Raw genomic sequence first — 14,515 nt, forward strand, 5'->3', positions numbered from 1 at the left:
TACATAGATGGATATAGATGGATGGAGAGAAGGATGCATGGATAGTTGGATGGATGACGGATGGAAGGACAGATGATGGATAGATGTGCAGATAGTTGGGTGGATGGGTGAATGGATAGGCAGTTGTATGAATGGATGATGGATGACAGATGAATGGATGAGTAGATGGATGTGGAATGAAGTCTCCTTACTTCCCTGAGCCTGTTTCCTCCTCTGCAAAATGGGGTTCCCTTACCCACCCTCTAAAGACATACACAGGCAAGAGCCAGGGTCAGGCCCACAGCAGCAGGCCCGCTCAGCCAACATCTACCCCCTCTACACCGTTGTCCACTCCACTCTGGTCCTCACGGTATTTGCCGGACGCCAGCCACCCCGTGATGGCAATGGTGATGTGCAGCTGCCTGCCTTCCGTCAGAGGCAGAAATGTGAACTCCTCAATGGCCCCCACACGCTTCTTCATCTTGTATCCTAAAGACCCAGACACAGAAATGAGAATGGAGGTGACCTGGGGTCCTGGGGAGTGTTAGTCAGAGAGGCTCTCTGTGTTCACAGCTCACACCGTGAGTGCCGGCCAGGTGCCCTGCCCTTGGACACATGTCTCACTTTTCAACTCACTAAGGCAGGTGCCATTACTGTCCCCAATTACCGATGAGGGTAAGAGGTTTCCAGAGGCTGGCCTGCCCCCGAGGGGCAGAGCTGGGGTTAGAGCTCAGTGCCCAGGCTCATAACTTCCACTCTGTCCTGACTCATTCGGTTCTATGTCATTTTTCCTGCCCACAAACGTCAGGGCTACAACACACTCCTTTCAGTAAAAGTGGATCAAACTGACCAAGATTCTCAGTGTGGAAAGCGACAACCCATGTGAGGAGTGGAACAGGAATGTGGGGGGCTGCTGACACCTATGATTTGGGAAAACTCCCCGAGGAGATGCTGGTAAATGAAGAGTAGCCATGTGCTCTCTTACAGGAGGAAGCCCAAGTGTCTCCGAGGAGGCCTGTCTGGAAACTTCCTAAATGGTGACAAGCAGGTCCAATGAGACCTTTCTCAGGACGTCTACTACACAAGGTGCAGTTTCTCAAACGCAGGCCTTGCACCGACCCATGCCGAGCGATCGCCCAGTCCTCTGTGCAGCCTGCTGCTAGTTCCGGCAGGGCTGGGACCCAGCATGAGAAAAGTCGTGTGCTCCTCCTCCATCTCCCGGGGAGCCATCCCTGGGGACAATCTGGGTGGGTCCTTTAGGAGCGGGGCCACCCTCCTCACTGCCCCCTCCTCTGGAACCTTACCTGTCAGACTAGCTCCAGCTGCACCGAACAGCGACGTCATGACAGCTATGCCAGCCACTGAGCCCAGAGCCGCTGCCCCAGCACTGCCAATGATCGTCGCGGCCCCGGCGGCAATAAGAGGGGCGGCCAGACCCCCAGTCACTCCTGCCAAGAAAGCAGAAAGTAGGGTAAAGGTGGGAGTGAGGACGTGGCCTGCTAGGTTATTCTCCCATGAGCTACCCACTGCCTTCCACAGAGGCACACGAATGAACACACTGCTGATGGAGCACCTACTACGTGCCCAGGGACACCTGCCAGCCCATCTCCGCCCTCTCCACTCCCAGCCTGACATCTCCGGTCACTCTAAACTGCTCGGACCCATGTGCCACCACCTCAGCTTGCGCTGGCCTCACCGATCACTGTCCCGCCTCCGACGGTCGCCAGGCCTATCAGGAGATAGCGCTTCCATTTCTTCCGGTTTTCTCTCTTCTTCCTGGACGCCTCGGCCGTTCTGAGGGAAAAGAGGTCGGTCCTTAGGGTCGGTGGTGCCTGGAACCCCTGGAGACCCCTCCGCCTCACCAACCCCCAAGCTGGGATCAATGCTGGGCACTCTGTCATTCAGAGCAAGGTACCAAGGTCACCCTGGGCCCATCGATGCTTTTAAAAAGCCGAGAACATTCTAAAACCCAGCTGGGGAATCCCAGTGTGTGGGATGCTCTACTTACCCAAAGGATCCATCCTAACAGGGTTGCAATTTGAACGATGGAAAGACAAAAAAATAACAATAGCAGTAAAAGAAGCACAAAAATATCTTTTAACAGATGGACCCAGATGAGTACCAAACAGAATCACAGACGCCCTCGCCTCCCTCCTTCCTTCCCTTCCCCTCGACATCTGAGCTGGCCTCCTTCTGGGATTTTTGGAAACCAATTTCTTTCAGAATAACCATTTCAAAGATGGGTTAGAGAAATGTCTGCTCTGGAGACCTTGGCCGTGGGGCACTAGCTAGAATCGTTAGAGTGGAAATGTAAAAGCTATGAGATGTAGCAGGAGGGAAGCATTTAGAGTGCTTTGGGTCAGCTGAATCCTGAGAATGGCCAACGTGAGTGCTCAGAGCGTCACTCAGCCCCGTTTTCCTGACGGACACCCGGTCCTCAGTGCTTTAGGACACTAAGGAGTAGGACCAAGCGGACATCAGGGGCACGAACTCTGAACTGAAGTTGGAGTTTGGACAATTCAACGTGTAGAGCGATAGCAGACGATGATAAAAGATGGTTGATACTGATTGGGAATTCCTGCATGCCAGCTGCCATGCTTTATGTTTCATGTGGTTTATCTTATCCCTGAAGCAGTGTCACGATTGTCCCCATGTTACAAAGTCAGGGCTAAGATTCCCCCTCGAGGGGCGGTGGGGATCGGTGAAGAGGAAGTCTGTCAACTATGCGGCACAAAGGCACCCGGCGAATGCTGACCAACGGTGGCTCCTGCGTCTTCCCGAGCCTCAGTTTCCTCTTTTGTAAAACGCGGACAGTAACACCTACCTCTTAAGGTAGTTGGTTTGTAAAGATTAAATCCATTCCTTCTTTATTCATTCAATCAACACACTGACTGAGAGTGGATGACCTGGGGGCCCTCTGGGTGCCAGGGATCGGCAGTCTGGACCAACATCTGTTTCCTTCTCATCTCTTCCCTCATGAACTGCACAAGATGGTGAGAAATAGTCCGTCCTGCCCTGTCAGTGTGGCTTGGTGGTTGAGCACTGACCCATGAACCAGGAGGCCCCGGTTTGATTCCTCGTCAGGGCACATGCCTGGCAAGCGGGGATAATAACAATACTTTAATTCCCAGGGGTCTGGTGAGAGCTCTGGGCAATGGTCCACATACAACCCTGGCATGTTGTCATCTGTCTGGCGGTCGTAGCCTGCATTTCTAGACCATCAGTGTTCAGAGGATGGGCTCTGGATCAACTGCATCAGAATCCCCAGAGGGTAGCCGTTAAAGGCACAGCTTCCTGGGCCAGAAGCTCTGGGCGTGAGGATGTGGAAACTACCCGTAACCAGCTCTCCTGGGACCTGCTGCATTCCTAGTGTGAGAACCGCAGGGCCAGACCTTCAGGGCACAGGCCGAGCCTCTCCTGCTTCCCACCCTCAGCAGCTGGCCCTGGGCTAGGACCTGGAGGGTGCTCAGAAAATGTTTCCTGAACAGAACCAAGTCATTCTGACCAGGATTGATCCTGAACCGCTTGCTGCGGCGATCTATTCCCCCACTCACTGTCCACATCTATGAAAATCAGAGGGGCACGGAACAGAGCATAGGCCAGTCACGATTGAGAATGAAATTCTGGCCCGACCAGTGTGGCTCAGTGGTTGAGCATCGACCTATGAACCAGGACATTGACCTATGAACCAGGGGGTCATGATTCAATTCCCAGTCAGGGAATATGCCCTGGTTGTGTTCTTTGTCCCCAGTAGGAGGAGTGCAGGAGGCAGCTGATCAATGATTGATATTTCCCTCTCTCTCTTCCTCTTCCTCTCTGAAATGAAATCAATAAAAATATTTAAAAAAAAAAGAAAGAAAAGAATGAAATTCTGGTTGCAATAGCTATGTATGGTACCAGGTAGGTACCAGAAATATCGGGGGAAACACGTGGTAATTTATATGATTGTCTAACCACTATGCTATACTCTTGAAAACTAACACAAAATCATATTGAATGTAAACTGTAATTTAAATAAATAAAATTATTTTAAAAGAGAATACAATTCTGGGGTATTAGAACAAAGCTGGAATGTTATAACATTTTAATGATTACTACAGGTTTGTTTTTAAGAACACAGTCACATTTTTGAGCTGGTGCCCTTGACATCTGTCAGCCCCATCTGCTTCTAGACTTCTAATCATCATGTTTAGCTGAGCTTATGGAGGGGGAGACTCATAGCCTCAAGGGAAGAAAATAACTAAAAAGTAAAAATAGTTCTTGAGGCTGCTGTATCTAAAGGTATGAATGCTGGTGTATCAAATTCATTTTGCCAAGATTAGATGAACCATTAATCTGTAGAATTCTGCTTTGTATTATTATTGAAATGTTTATAAACATTTGCTGAATCAAAAAGAATGCAGCATTTCCCCTACCCAGTCAGTCTCTCTCTCTCTCTCTTGGCATTCGCCTGAACTGCCAATCTACTTCCTTATTTATATAAGCACCTGAACGTTCCTCATAACTGTTTTGTACATAACACGAAGAGCTTTGCCAGTCATCGTTAATTATCCAGGCGTTTTATTCCTGCTATTACTTCCCTTGTCTGAACGTCAACATGCAAAGCAGGAGACATTCGCTCTGAGTGACATCGATGATGTGTCTGTCCTATAGTTTGAAGTGAGAGTTCCGAGAACAAATCCCAATTCAAACGAAGCTCCGTTCCTGTTCTTGACTTTGCCTGTTGGTTAGGTACCATGGCGATCTCCGCCATCCTAGTCCCTGGCCACACTCGGGTTCTGGAATGCCAGAGAGGACCCTGAGTTGGCGTTCCATGTCCGCCTTCCAAAGACAGAGGCGGGAGTTTAAACACAGATCTGGGCCAAACCCCAGGCTGGAGCCACAGGTGCTTAATCAAGAGCGAGAGGTCACCTTGTCCATCTCAGGGTCCCACTCATCAGTTTCATTCCCTCCAGCCTATCTCCCCGGGAGGGTGCTCCTTGCAGTCATCCTGGCCCCACCCTCTTCTTTGTTTTAGTCACCTTCTCCAGTTGATAGAGAGGGAGAGCTTATCTCTGGGATATCCAGAGACACTTCCTAGTAAAAGCTTAGAAAGCTCCATAAAATAACTATCTTTACTGCTTTCTTCAGAATTAAGGAGGAAACCTGGGCTGGCCAACCAGGCCTTGAGGAATATGGCCAGTGACGTGCAGACTGGATAGGTGGTTGAATCAGATGACGCCCTGACCACTGGGTGACCTTGGGCAAGTTAAGGCGCTCCTCTGACTTCCTGTTTCTTCCCTGTGAAACCCTCTGGAGATTGTTAGGAACACCCCAATGAGGAGACCTCTTGTGCCTACATCTAGTAAACACTCGATAGAAATTAGGTGTTGACAATGTTCTTATGATGTGACCAGGGTCAACCTCCAGCAGGACTTTACCTAATGTTCACTGAGACCTCCGATGTGCCAGGCACTGTTCCAAGCTTTTGATATGTATTCATTAATTGAATCCTCTTAACTGCCTGATGATGGAGATACTACCATTATCCCCAAGTCTGAGATGAAGAAACTGAGGCACAAAGGAGTGAAATCATCAAAGAAATGGGGAAAACTTGGATGGCTTGTGGACTCAGACAGGAACCCAAGAACAGAAAGGAGGTACGCCACACCCTGAACCCCAGCTGCAAAGGATCCCCTTGGGGTGCCAAGTGATAAGCTTGTCTTGCAGAAACACAAAACCTTAAAGTTAAAAGAAACCTACATACAATTCGATCCTCTGCTTGTAGAGGTGAAGAAACTGGTGCTGGTGCCCAGAGAGGGAAAGCAACATGTCCAGGGCCACACAGAGACTGGGTGGCAGAATCAAAGCAAGAACTAGGCTGAACACTTGCTATGCTTTTCCTGGGTCTCAGGTCCTTCCAGAGACCATAGATAGAACCTGAGAAGTGTCCAAAGTCCCTAACGTTGAATTAAAAAACTCCACACGTGGAGTATTTTTCTGAGGAAAGAGTTCATACATAGTAATAACAACCATGATAACAGATACTATAGCAAATGATATTTATCAGCCAGTTGCTCTGTACAAGGCCCGCCTGAAGCACTTTACAAGTATGAACTCATTTGAGCCCCAGGAGAACCCTATGAGCTATTATTATCATCCCCATTTTGCAGGTGAGGAAACTGAGGCCCAGAGAAGTGAACTAACTTGTCCAAGATCACACGGCTGGTAAGTGGCAGAGCTGGGCTGTGTTAGAACTTCTGTTTCTACACATTCCCTGGTCTGACTACCGGCATCTTCAGAACAAATCCTCTGGGTAACATGTTTCTTTCTGACAATAAGCTTTGCAAACAACAGCTGAGAGTTTCCTTCATTTCAAGGCACCTAAGACACTACAAATGTCCAATACATTTCCCGACGCTGGGCAGCCCTCGTGATGGTGGTCATTGACCTGTTTCTTTCTTAACACAGCCCTGGGAGCCAAAGCAAGTCTGTTGTCAGGTTTTTAAAACAGACCAAGCTTCCGCCTTTCTCAAGCAAACCACCTCTCCCTTTGCCCTCCAAACCCTGGCAGGAGGGCGGCTCCAGGTCTGAACTTGGCTTCAGAGCTAAATTCCCAGCTGGGCTGAGCTGGCACGACCTGGCTGCTCAGACTGTCACTGTGGCAGAACAAAACCCAAGGCTGGGAGACGTGCCTGGTGCACGGAGCCTACAATTAGGCTGTGACAGGATCGATTGATTGCTGTGGGATTAGATTCTGTGTTTAGCAAAGAGCTGAGCTCTGGCCAAGTTGCCAGGATAATTTCCCTCTACACACTCCCGACAATGCACAGATAGCAAAGCCGCTCTAGAGCTGGTAGGTCCCAGGGCACGTGGGCAGGGGGGAAGGGAAGGACTCTCATACCAACCACTTGCTCATGTCAGCCCTGGGCCGAGCACCTTATAATATGGTCACATTCCTTTTTTCACAACCACCCTGGGAGGACGCTATCCTTATTCCCATTTTACAGATAAGAATATTGTACTTTAGAGAAGGGAGGGCACCTGCCCAAGGTCAAAAAGGAGGATGGATGTCAGAGGTAGGATTTGAACCCAGGCCACTCTGGCCCACGGACAAGAACCCGATGTGAAGCAGGGTATTGGGACCACAGAATGTTAAAGTCACAAGCCCTTAGCAATCACCCATTCAATCTCTTTTTCCTGGAAATGAGGACCGGGGCCCAGAGAGGGGAAGTGACTTGCTAAGGCCACACGGCCAGTCTGGCTGCCTTGGGATGCTCTGTGCACTGTCTCTTCATGGAAAGAGGAAATTTTTATCTGAAAAGTACACTCAAGTGGCCGTTCTGGATTCCTGGCAGATGGGGCCGGTTTCAGGGCTCGCTTACTCAGATTCCTCCTCTTTGGTTTCCTTCAGGCTCTCCAGGAACGTCTCTTCAAGGAGATCCAGCTCCCCCACAGGCAGGCTGAGGAGGGAGGTCACGTGGCAAATGAGGACCCGGGCCCGAGCATCATAGCGCCCTCGAAAGAGAGAAACAACAAGGGCAGGGAATCAGTTTGCCCTTAAGAACAGAGATGTTAACAGCAGAGTAACTGACAAAACCCAAACCCTGGAAAAATCCTAAACACACAACCCATGAGAACCAGTCAATTAAACAATAGCACAGCTTCCTGGATGGAATATGTGCAACTATCCTATATAATAAAAGGGTAATATGCAAATTGACCCTAACAGCAGAACAACTGGGAATGACTGGTCACTATGACACACACTGACCACCAGGGGGCAGACGCTTAATGCAGGAGCTGCCCCCCTGGTGGTCAGTGCGCTCCCACAAGGGGAGCTCTGCTCAGCCACAAGCCAGGCTGATGGCTGCCAGTACAGTGGTGGTGGTGGGAGCCTCTCCCGCCTCCTCAGCAGCACTAAGGATGTCCGACTGCAGCTCAGGCCTGCTCCCCGCTGGCAAGTGGACATCCCCCGAGGGGGCTGCCAGAGGGATGTCTGACTGCCAGCTTAGGCCTGATCCCCCCGGGGAGTGGGCCTAAGCCAGCAGGTGGTCATCCCCCGAGGGGTCCCAGACTGCGAGAGGGCACAGGCCGGGCTGAGGGACATTTGTGCACCCCCCGAGTGCACAAATTTTTGTGCACCGGGCCCCTAGTTAAAAATATTAATCAAAAGCAAGGTAGTACTTTTTCACCAAATTAGCCAAGGTCATTTTTTTAATAAGTTCCAAAGCTGTTAAGGAGGTGATGAACACGGTACTCAGGTGAGAGTGTGCAGTCTGACAATATTTATTTATTTTTAAAATATATATTTTTATTGATTTCAGAGAGGAAGAGTGAGGGAGAGAGAAAAACGTCAATGATGAGAGAGAATCATTGATTGGCTGCCTCCCACACGCCCCACACCGGGGATTGAGCCCTGACAACCTGTGTCCTGACAGGGAATTTAAGTGACTTCCTGGTTCATAGGTCAATGCTCAACCACTGAGCCACACTAGCCCGGCGAGTATACAGTCTGACAATATTTATATCTAACTTTAAAAATGTGACCCCCCCCCAAAATCATAGGGCCAGAAAGTAGAATGGTGGCTACTGGGGAGGGGGGGCGTAGAGAAAGGGGGAATGAGGAGTTATTATTTATTAAAAATGGGTAAGGTGCTAAATTTTACGTTATATGTATTTTACCAAAGTTTAAAAAAATGGGAAAAAGGTGTGCATCCCCTTTGGCCCAGGAAGTCCAGTACTAAGACAGGCTCCCACACTGGATCTTTTTGACAAAGAGGGGGAAGCACAAGGACTCAGTATCCAGCTACTCTGCACCCACCTCGTATAGGCGGTGTGATGATGTGCGCTGTCTAAAATGCACATCACAAAGTTTTGAAGCGAGGACACCCGCTCTAGGATCGGCCCCAACGAATGTTACAGAATTGTCTCCTTTGCTGGGGGTCTGCGATGCTGGGCAATAATATTATACTAAAGTAGTAGTGGCTAGCCTTCGACAAGTTGCAGCCTCAAGTCCTGAAGTTTGAGGGTTCCTTGAACCTTCCTTGAACTAGGGTCCTCAGAGCGAGCTATGGTCTGGCAGCATTTGCCCAGCCGCCCTTGGCTGCCTCCCTCGATGTGGAACTGTCTACGTGCTGGGAAACAGACAACTGCATGTTGTATCTTGGGGTTTATGGGGTCAATTAAAGCTCCAAACAAAGGAGCTCACTGTGCCTTCATGGGATCAGACTATTGCACCCAGGTGATAATCGAGCTGTGGAAATTAACCAAGCCTTGGCCATGGTGATTTAATTGGTGGCAATTACAATTAGTGATTCATTTTTATTCCATTTGTTAAGGCTGCAGTGGAACACGCTGCCAGGGGCACAGGTAATCTCCCAAGGTATTCTCAGGCACGGGGACTCCAGAGTGGCAGCCTCATGTCAGGGTCACTTCAAGGATCTTGGTGGCCAGGCTGCTGGACTTGGAGCTGACATCCCAGAATTGCTGGGGGGTTGACAAAATTAGCATAAAACACTGAGCTCAGGGCCTGATAGGCACTCAGTGAGTATCAGCTATGGTTAAAATTACCCCCAGGGCCCAGCAGAGGGCCTGGCACATGCACTGGGTGCTCAGTTCTTATTTGCTGAATGCATGGACCAGCCAGCATTAATGCTGGTAACAAGTTGTATGACGCTCTAGGATGCTGATGGAGAACCCAGCAACCAGGTGACAATGTTTGCATTTCACCGTCACCAAAGACCAATATCTCAAACCCTGCTGATTCATCAGGGAGGCAGGGCTTTCGATCCAGTAATAAAGACCAAGCCAGGAAGTAGATAAAGCCAAGTTTGTGGTAGGGATTGCGACGTCCCATGCAGCGTGCACCTCCGCAGGTCCCCTGGCCCAGAGTTGACGCTATCTTTGGCTTCAGAGTTCAGAGGGCAAAAACCGTGATTCAGTTTAAGTCTCCAGGGCACCAATGCAGAGTTCACAAGGAGACTGGCTTTGCCTTAAATGGCATTTTGAACGTTTGAAAGGTCGCCCTGGACTACTTAACCTACTGACTAGGTTCTCTTCTCCTGCCAGTGGAGATAACAGGACCTGCCTTAGCAGCTGAGGATTATATACTATGCAATACTTCACAAGCGATGTTCGGGACCTAGAAGAGCAACTAGAATACCTTGTAAAGATTACCGACTACAAATAAAGCAGCCCCACCTGAGATGGCCAAATTTGGGGTCCTAGAGCATTGGCTCTTGACCAGGGCTGTGTTGCTGTCCCGTGCACCTCCCCCCCCCCCCCCCCCCAGAACATGTGACAATGTATGGAGACATTTCTGGTTGTCAGCACTCAGGACGTGCTTCTGGCGTCTAGTGACGGGAGGCCGGGGATGCAGCTGAACATCCTACCCTGCACAGGGTGGCCCCACCACAGCGAAGGACCCAGCCCCAAACGGCCGCAGTGCCAAGGGCCAAAAGCCCAGTTTAGAGTTAGCTCACATTCAGGTTAACCTTCAACACACAAAAGACGCATTGTTTCAGTTGTGTGTGCTAAGAGCTCTGTGGGTTGTTACAGGATGAGGAGAAAAAAAAATGATTAGCACTCCCCCAAAATTCCATCCAGCTGCCCAAATGGCATCGTTCTGTGACTCAGATCCCAATACTGTCGGTAAAGGTCAACCTTCCAGGATGTTCTGAGAAATGCAGCTTTTCATGTTGATGTCCTGGGCTGATTTCATGACTAATCACCTCGCCTCACGCCCGAGGGAAATCCAGCAGCAGAAAGAGCCTCCTCCTCTGCTGTGTGCCCACTTCATCAATGTCTGCAACAGAGACTGAACCCTGCTCGTGCATAAGCTTGTCCTCTAAAGAAAGGCCATCTGTCCATCCTACCCATCCTTTCTTTCTTTCTTCCTTCCTTCCTTCCTTCCTTCCTTCCTTCCTTCCTTCCTTCCTTCCTTCCACCCATCCATCCATCCATCCATGTATGCATGCATTCATATATCCTTTCATCCGTCCATCCGTCCGTCCATCCATCCATCCATCCATCCATCCATCCATCTATCCATCCAGTACTAAATGCCCACCCGTATGCCCAAAAGTGCTGTAGATGCTGAGATGCGATGATATGCAATCCAGACAAGGCCCTGCGCTCATGGAGCTTATGGGGAGGGACTTGAATAGATGGCCCAACTATGACACGGTTCCGAGTCCCCCAGTGGATGCCAAACTGCAGATAGTACTGAACCCTATATATACCACGTTTTTTCCTTTACATACAGACCTATGAGGAAGTTTTAATTTATAAATTAGGCACAGTAAGAGAGAAACAATGACTAATAAGAAAACAGAACCATTATAACAATATACTGTAATAAAAGTTATATGACGGTGGTCTCGCTCTCTGATAAACAATTTGATAACTGAGATGGCTAGTCTGTGAGTAATGGGAGGGTGGCATATAAGGCATAGATATGCTGGACAAAGGGATGATTCACAGCTCAGGCCAGACAGAGCAGGACTTCAAGATTTCATCACACTACTCAGAACAGCGTGCAATTTAAAACCTATGAATTGCTTGCTTTTGGAATTTTCCATTTAATATTTTCAAAGTGTGGAAGAACATGGGTAACTGACACCATGGAAAGTGAACTGCAGGTGAGGGGGGCGGGCTACTATAATTAAGTTAAAGACCTCAAGGTGAAGTCACCTTGTACACTGTCCTTATAAGAGACATGCAGAGGAGAGGAAAGGAAGGAGGAGGAGAAGCCCTGGAGGACGGAGGCAGAGACTGCACTGATGCAGCCACAAGCCAAGGAGATGCAGCCATAGCCAAGGAGCACCTGGAGCGATCAGCAGCTAAAGGCATGAAGGATTCTCGTCTACAGCCTTCGGAGAGAGCAGGATCCTGCTGACACCTTGCTTTCACACTTTTGGCCTCCAGAACTGTGAGAGAATAAATTTCTGTTGCTTTAAGCCACCCATCTCAGGTACTTTGTTACGACAGCCCTAGGAAGCGAATGTAGTGAAATCCTGAACTGCCACTTACTGAGCAAGCGTAGGTAAATTGCTTAACCTCTCTGAGCCCACTTCCTCATCCATAAAACAGAACACGAGGATCCATCCCATTAATTCATTCAGCAGATGTTTGCGGAGTGTTGACTATGCGCAGGAGCTGGAAGTATGTGGTGAAGAAAACTGGGCATGGCTCTGCCCCCATGGAGCTTACGGTCCACAGGGCAAGCCAGTTACCAAGCAAAGCAGTGTGCAACGGCAACCATGGCTGACATCACACCGAGGCGTGCCAGGGCCTTTCCCTGGGAAGTGATGGCTGAGGGGAGGGATGAGGGAGAGGGAGAGAGCACCCGGGCAAGAGGAGCGGGACATTCTCCAGCCAGGGGAGGGGCACGTGCAAAGACCCCTGGTGCCAGGAGCAGGGTGCACTCAGGGAGGCCGGCCTGGGAAGAGGGGAGGGCATGCGTGGTAAGAGAGGAGGAGGTGAAGGAGCCAGCCCACCAGGAGGCAGCAGGGGTGGCCGTGGGTAGGAGCCAGGAGGCAGCATTGTTGATGTGCAGGAAGATCATCTGAGCTGCAGGGTGGAGGCCAAACTGATGGCAGGAAGACCCGTGAGGAGACCCCTGCTGTCATCCAGGAGGGGTTGATGGTGGCTCAGGCCAGGGTGGTGGGTGTAGGTGAAGACGGGGCCGGATTCAAGAACTACTTAGGAGGTGAAACCACAGGCATTGCGAGGAATAAATGAAATAACCGCGAAGCAGTGCCACAGAGTGCTTGGCACGAATGAAATGCTTCCGGCTCCCCGACTGAATGGGGTTCCCTTTCCTTCCTTGTACCAAAATGACCACAGGGAACCAGGACACCGGTGGCAGCCCATCACTGGCTTTACCGGGTGAAGACGAGCACCCGCAATTTACAGAGCGTAGAAAACCAACTCACCATCCTTGAGTGAGAAGCTCAGCAGGTCCTGGGGGAAAAGTAGCAGAAATTGGCAATGAGTTGCTATGTAATCAGCCTGCTCATTTGACACATATGTATTGGCTCTTACTAAGTGGGAGAGCAAGACAGACAATATCTCTGCCTCAGACTCTAGTGGTGAGCCGGACAAACAAGTAAGCAAACCAACGAGTGTGTGAGCATTCCAGCGAGTGAAACGAAGGAGAGGAAGGGCTGTTTTAAACCTGCTCAGTCGACCCACCAACAGCCCCTGTCCCAAGCTGCCTGTTTTAACTGCACACAGAGCCGGTGAGTGACATGGCCAAGGACACACAGCAAAGCTGCTGCTTCTGAACAAAAGCACCACAACTTGGCACCAGGAGCCGGGGCTCTGGAGTCAGAGTGGCAAGGTTCCAATCTGGGCTCAGCCACCTGCCAGCTGCCTGACCTTGAACAAGTTCCTTAATCTCCCTGTACCTCAGTTTTCTCATCTAGAAAATGGGAATGCTCACACTACCAACCTCCTGAAGTTGCTTTGAGAATTAAATGAGTTAATACTTGTAAAGGTACTAGCACATACTAAACACTACTTAAGTAATACATTAAATCAATAGTAGATATTCAATAATGATCATTTAACATAGCTATGATAATCATCATCATCATAGGATATTCTGATGAAGTATTTTATCTTCCAACTCCCCCACCCCCCTAGGAGCAGTTTTCAGCCTGACTTAGAAAACCATTTGTTCTGGTTCCCTTGGCAGCCGCCACCTGGTGGTGGGTGTACCTGGGTGATCACCAACGGGTCGTCCTTCAAGATGGGGTCCTTCGTTAAAATCTGAGCAAACATGTCCGCTCCTTCGCCTCCCAGGCCGCTGGCAAAAGCAGTCATGGTGGGCAGGACGGCTTCGGACAACTCCAGCCACTTCACCAGGCCCGTCACAAACTCTATGCAGAAGGAGCTGAAAGACAAACACAACTCAGATCCGACAGCTTCCAGACTTGCACTTCAAGGCCACTGGGAAGCTTAGGTTAGTCACGTTCATGATGCGAACAGCCAACACACCCAAAACCATGGCGGCTGCGGTCCACCATGGGATACAGAGGAGCCAAAACCTAATTTCAGGTGGTGGGATTCTAGCTTCTTCCCCCACCAAACCTTTGACCAAAGAGGCTGATAAACCACAGGAAGGAGGCCAGCGAGCCGTTCCTGACCATGTGCCCGGGGCCGGCCTGGGCCGGGGCTGTGCTGGGGGCCGAGGAACCAGAGATGAGCGAGATGCAGCCTCTGATGAGAAGCTCACAGCGCGGGGCCACAGGGAAATAACGAACTCATCCCAGTGGCGTGTGGTCTGCGAGGAGAGGGCAGGATTCGAGCCCTGATGAGCCCAGAGAGGGAGCCCCAGACCAGCCTGGGGAGGTGAGGAGCAGCGACTAGAAAAGGGTTCCCACAGAAGGAGACTGGCTGCTGTGGGGACCACCCAGGATGTGCTTTCTCGGGAAAAGTCGGCCACTCGGAAGCAGATAATGCGCAGCGGACGAGTCTGTCCTCCCCATGCCCTCCGCCCCCGTGGGCCTCTCTCCACGGCAGGTATTGGAGCTGAGTCCCACAGGGGTCC

General features: G+C 50.3%; 1 protein-coding gene across 4 annotated transcripts in view; it reads right to left on the minus strand.

Moving 5' to 3' along the window:
- The window catches only part of TMCO4 (transmembrane and coiled-coil domains 4), a 70,056-nt gene that overhangs the window by 36,997 nt on the left and 18,544 nt on the right, over nucleotides 1-14,515 (minus strand). For all 4 annotated transcript variants that reach the window (XM_070404230.1, XM_070404229.1, XM_070404231.1 and 1 more), the window contains 6 exons: nucleotides 13,684-13,858; nucleotides 12,897-12,924; nucleotides 7,344-7,476; nucleotides 1,676-1,773; nucleotides 1,284-1,427; nucleotides 349-468 (listed from right to left, as the gene is read on the minus strand). In XM_070404230.1, the coding sequence (XP_070260331.1) occupies nucleotides 349-468; nucleotides 1,284-1,427; nucleotides 1,676-1,773; nucleotides 7,344-7,476; nucleotides 12,897-12,924; nucleotides 13,684-13,858 (698 nt within the window). The remainder of the gene's footprint in view (nucleotides 1-348; nucleotides 469-1,283; nucleotides 1,428-1,675; nucleotides 1,774-7,343; nucleotides 7,477-12,896; nucleotides 12,925-13,683; nucleotides 13,859-14,515) is intronic.

The sequence above is a fragment of the Myotis yumanensis genome, unplaced genomic scaffold (genome assembly GCF_028538775.1).
Source record: "Myotis yumanensis isolate MYYU_CA2020_CCGP unplaced genomic scaffold, mMyoYum1.0.hap1 SCAF_2, whole genome shotgun sequence".
Lineage (NCBI taxonomy): Eukaryota > Metazoa > Chordata > Mammalia > Chiroptera > Vespertilionidae > Myotis > Myotis yumanensis.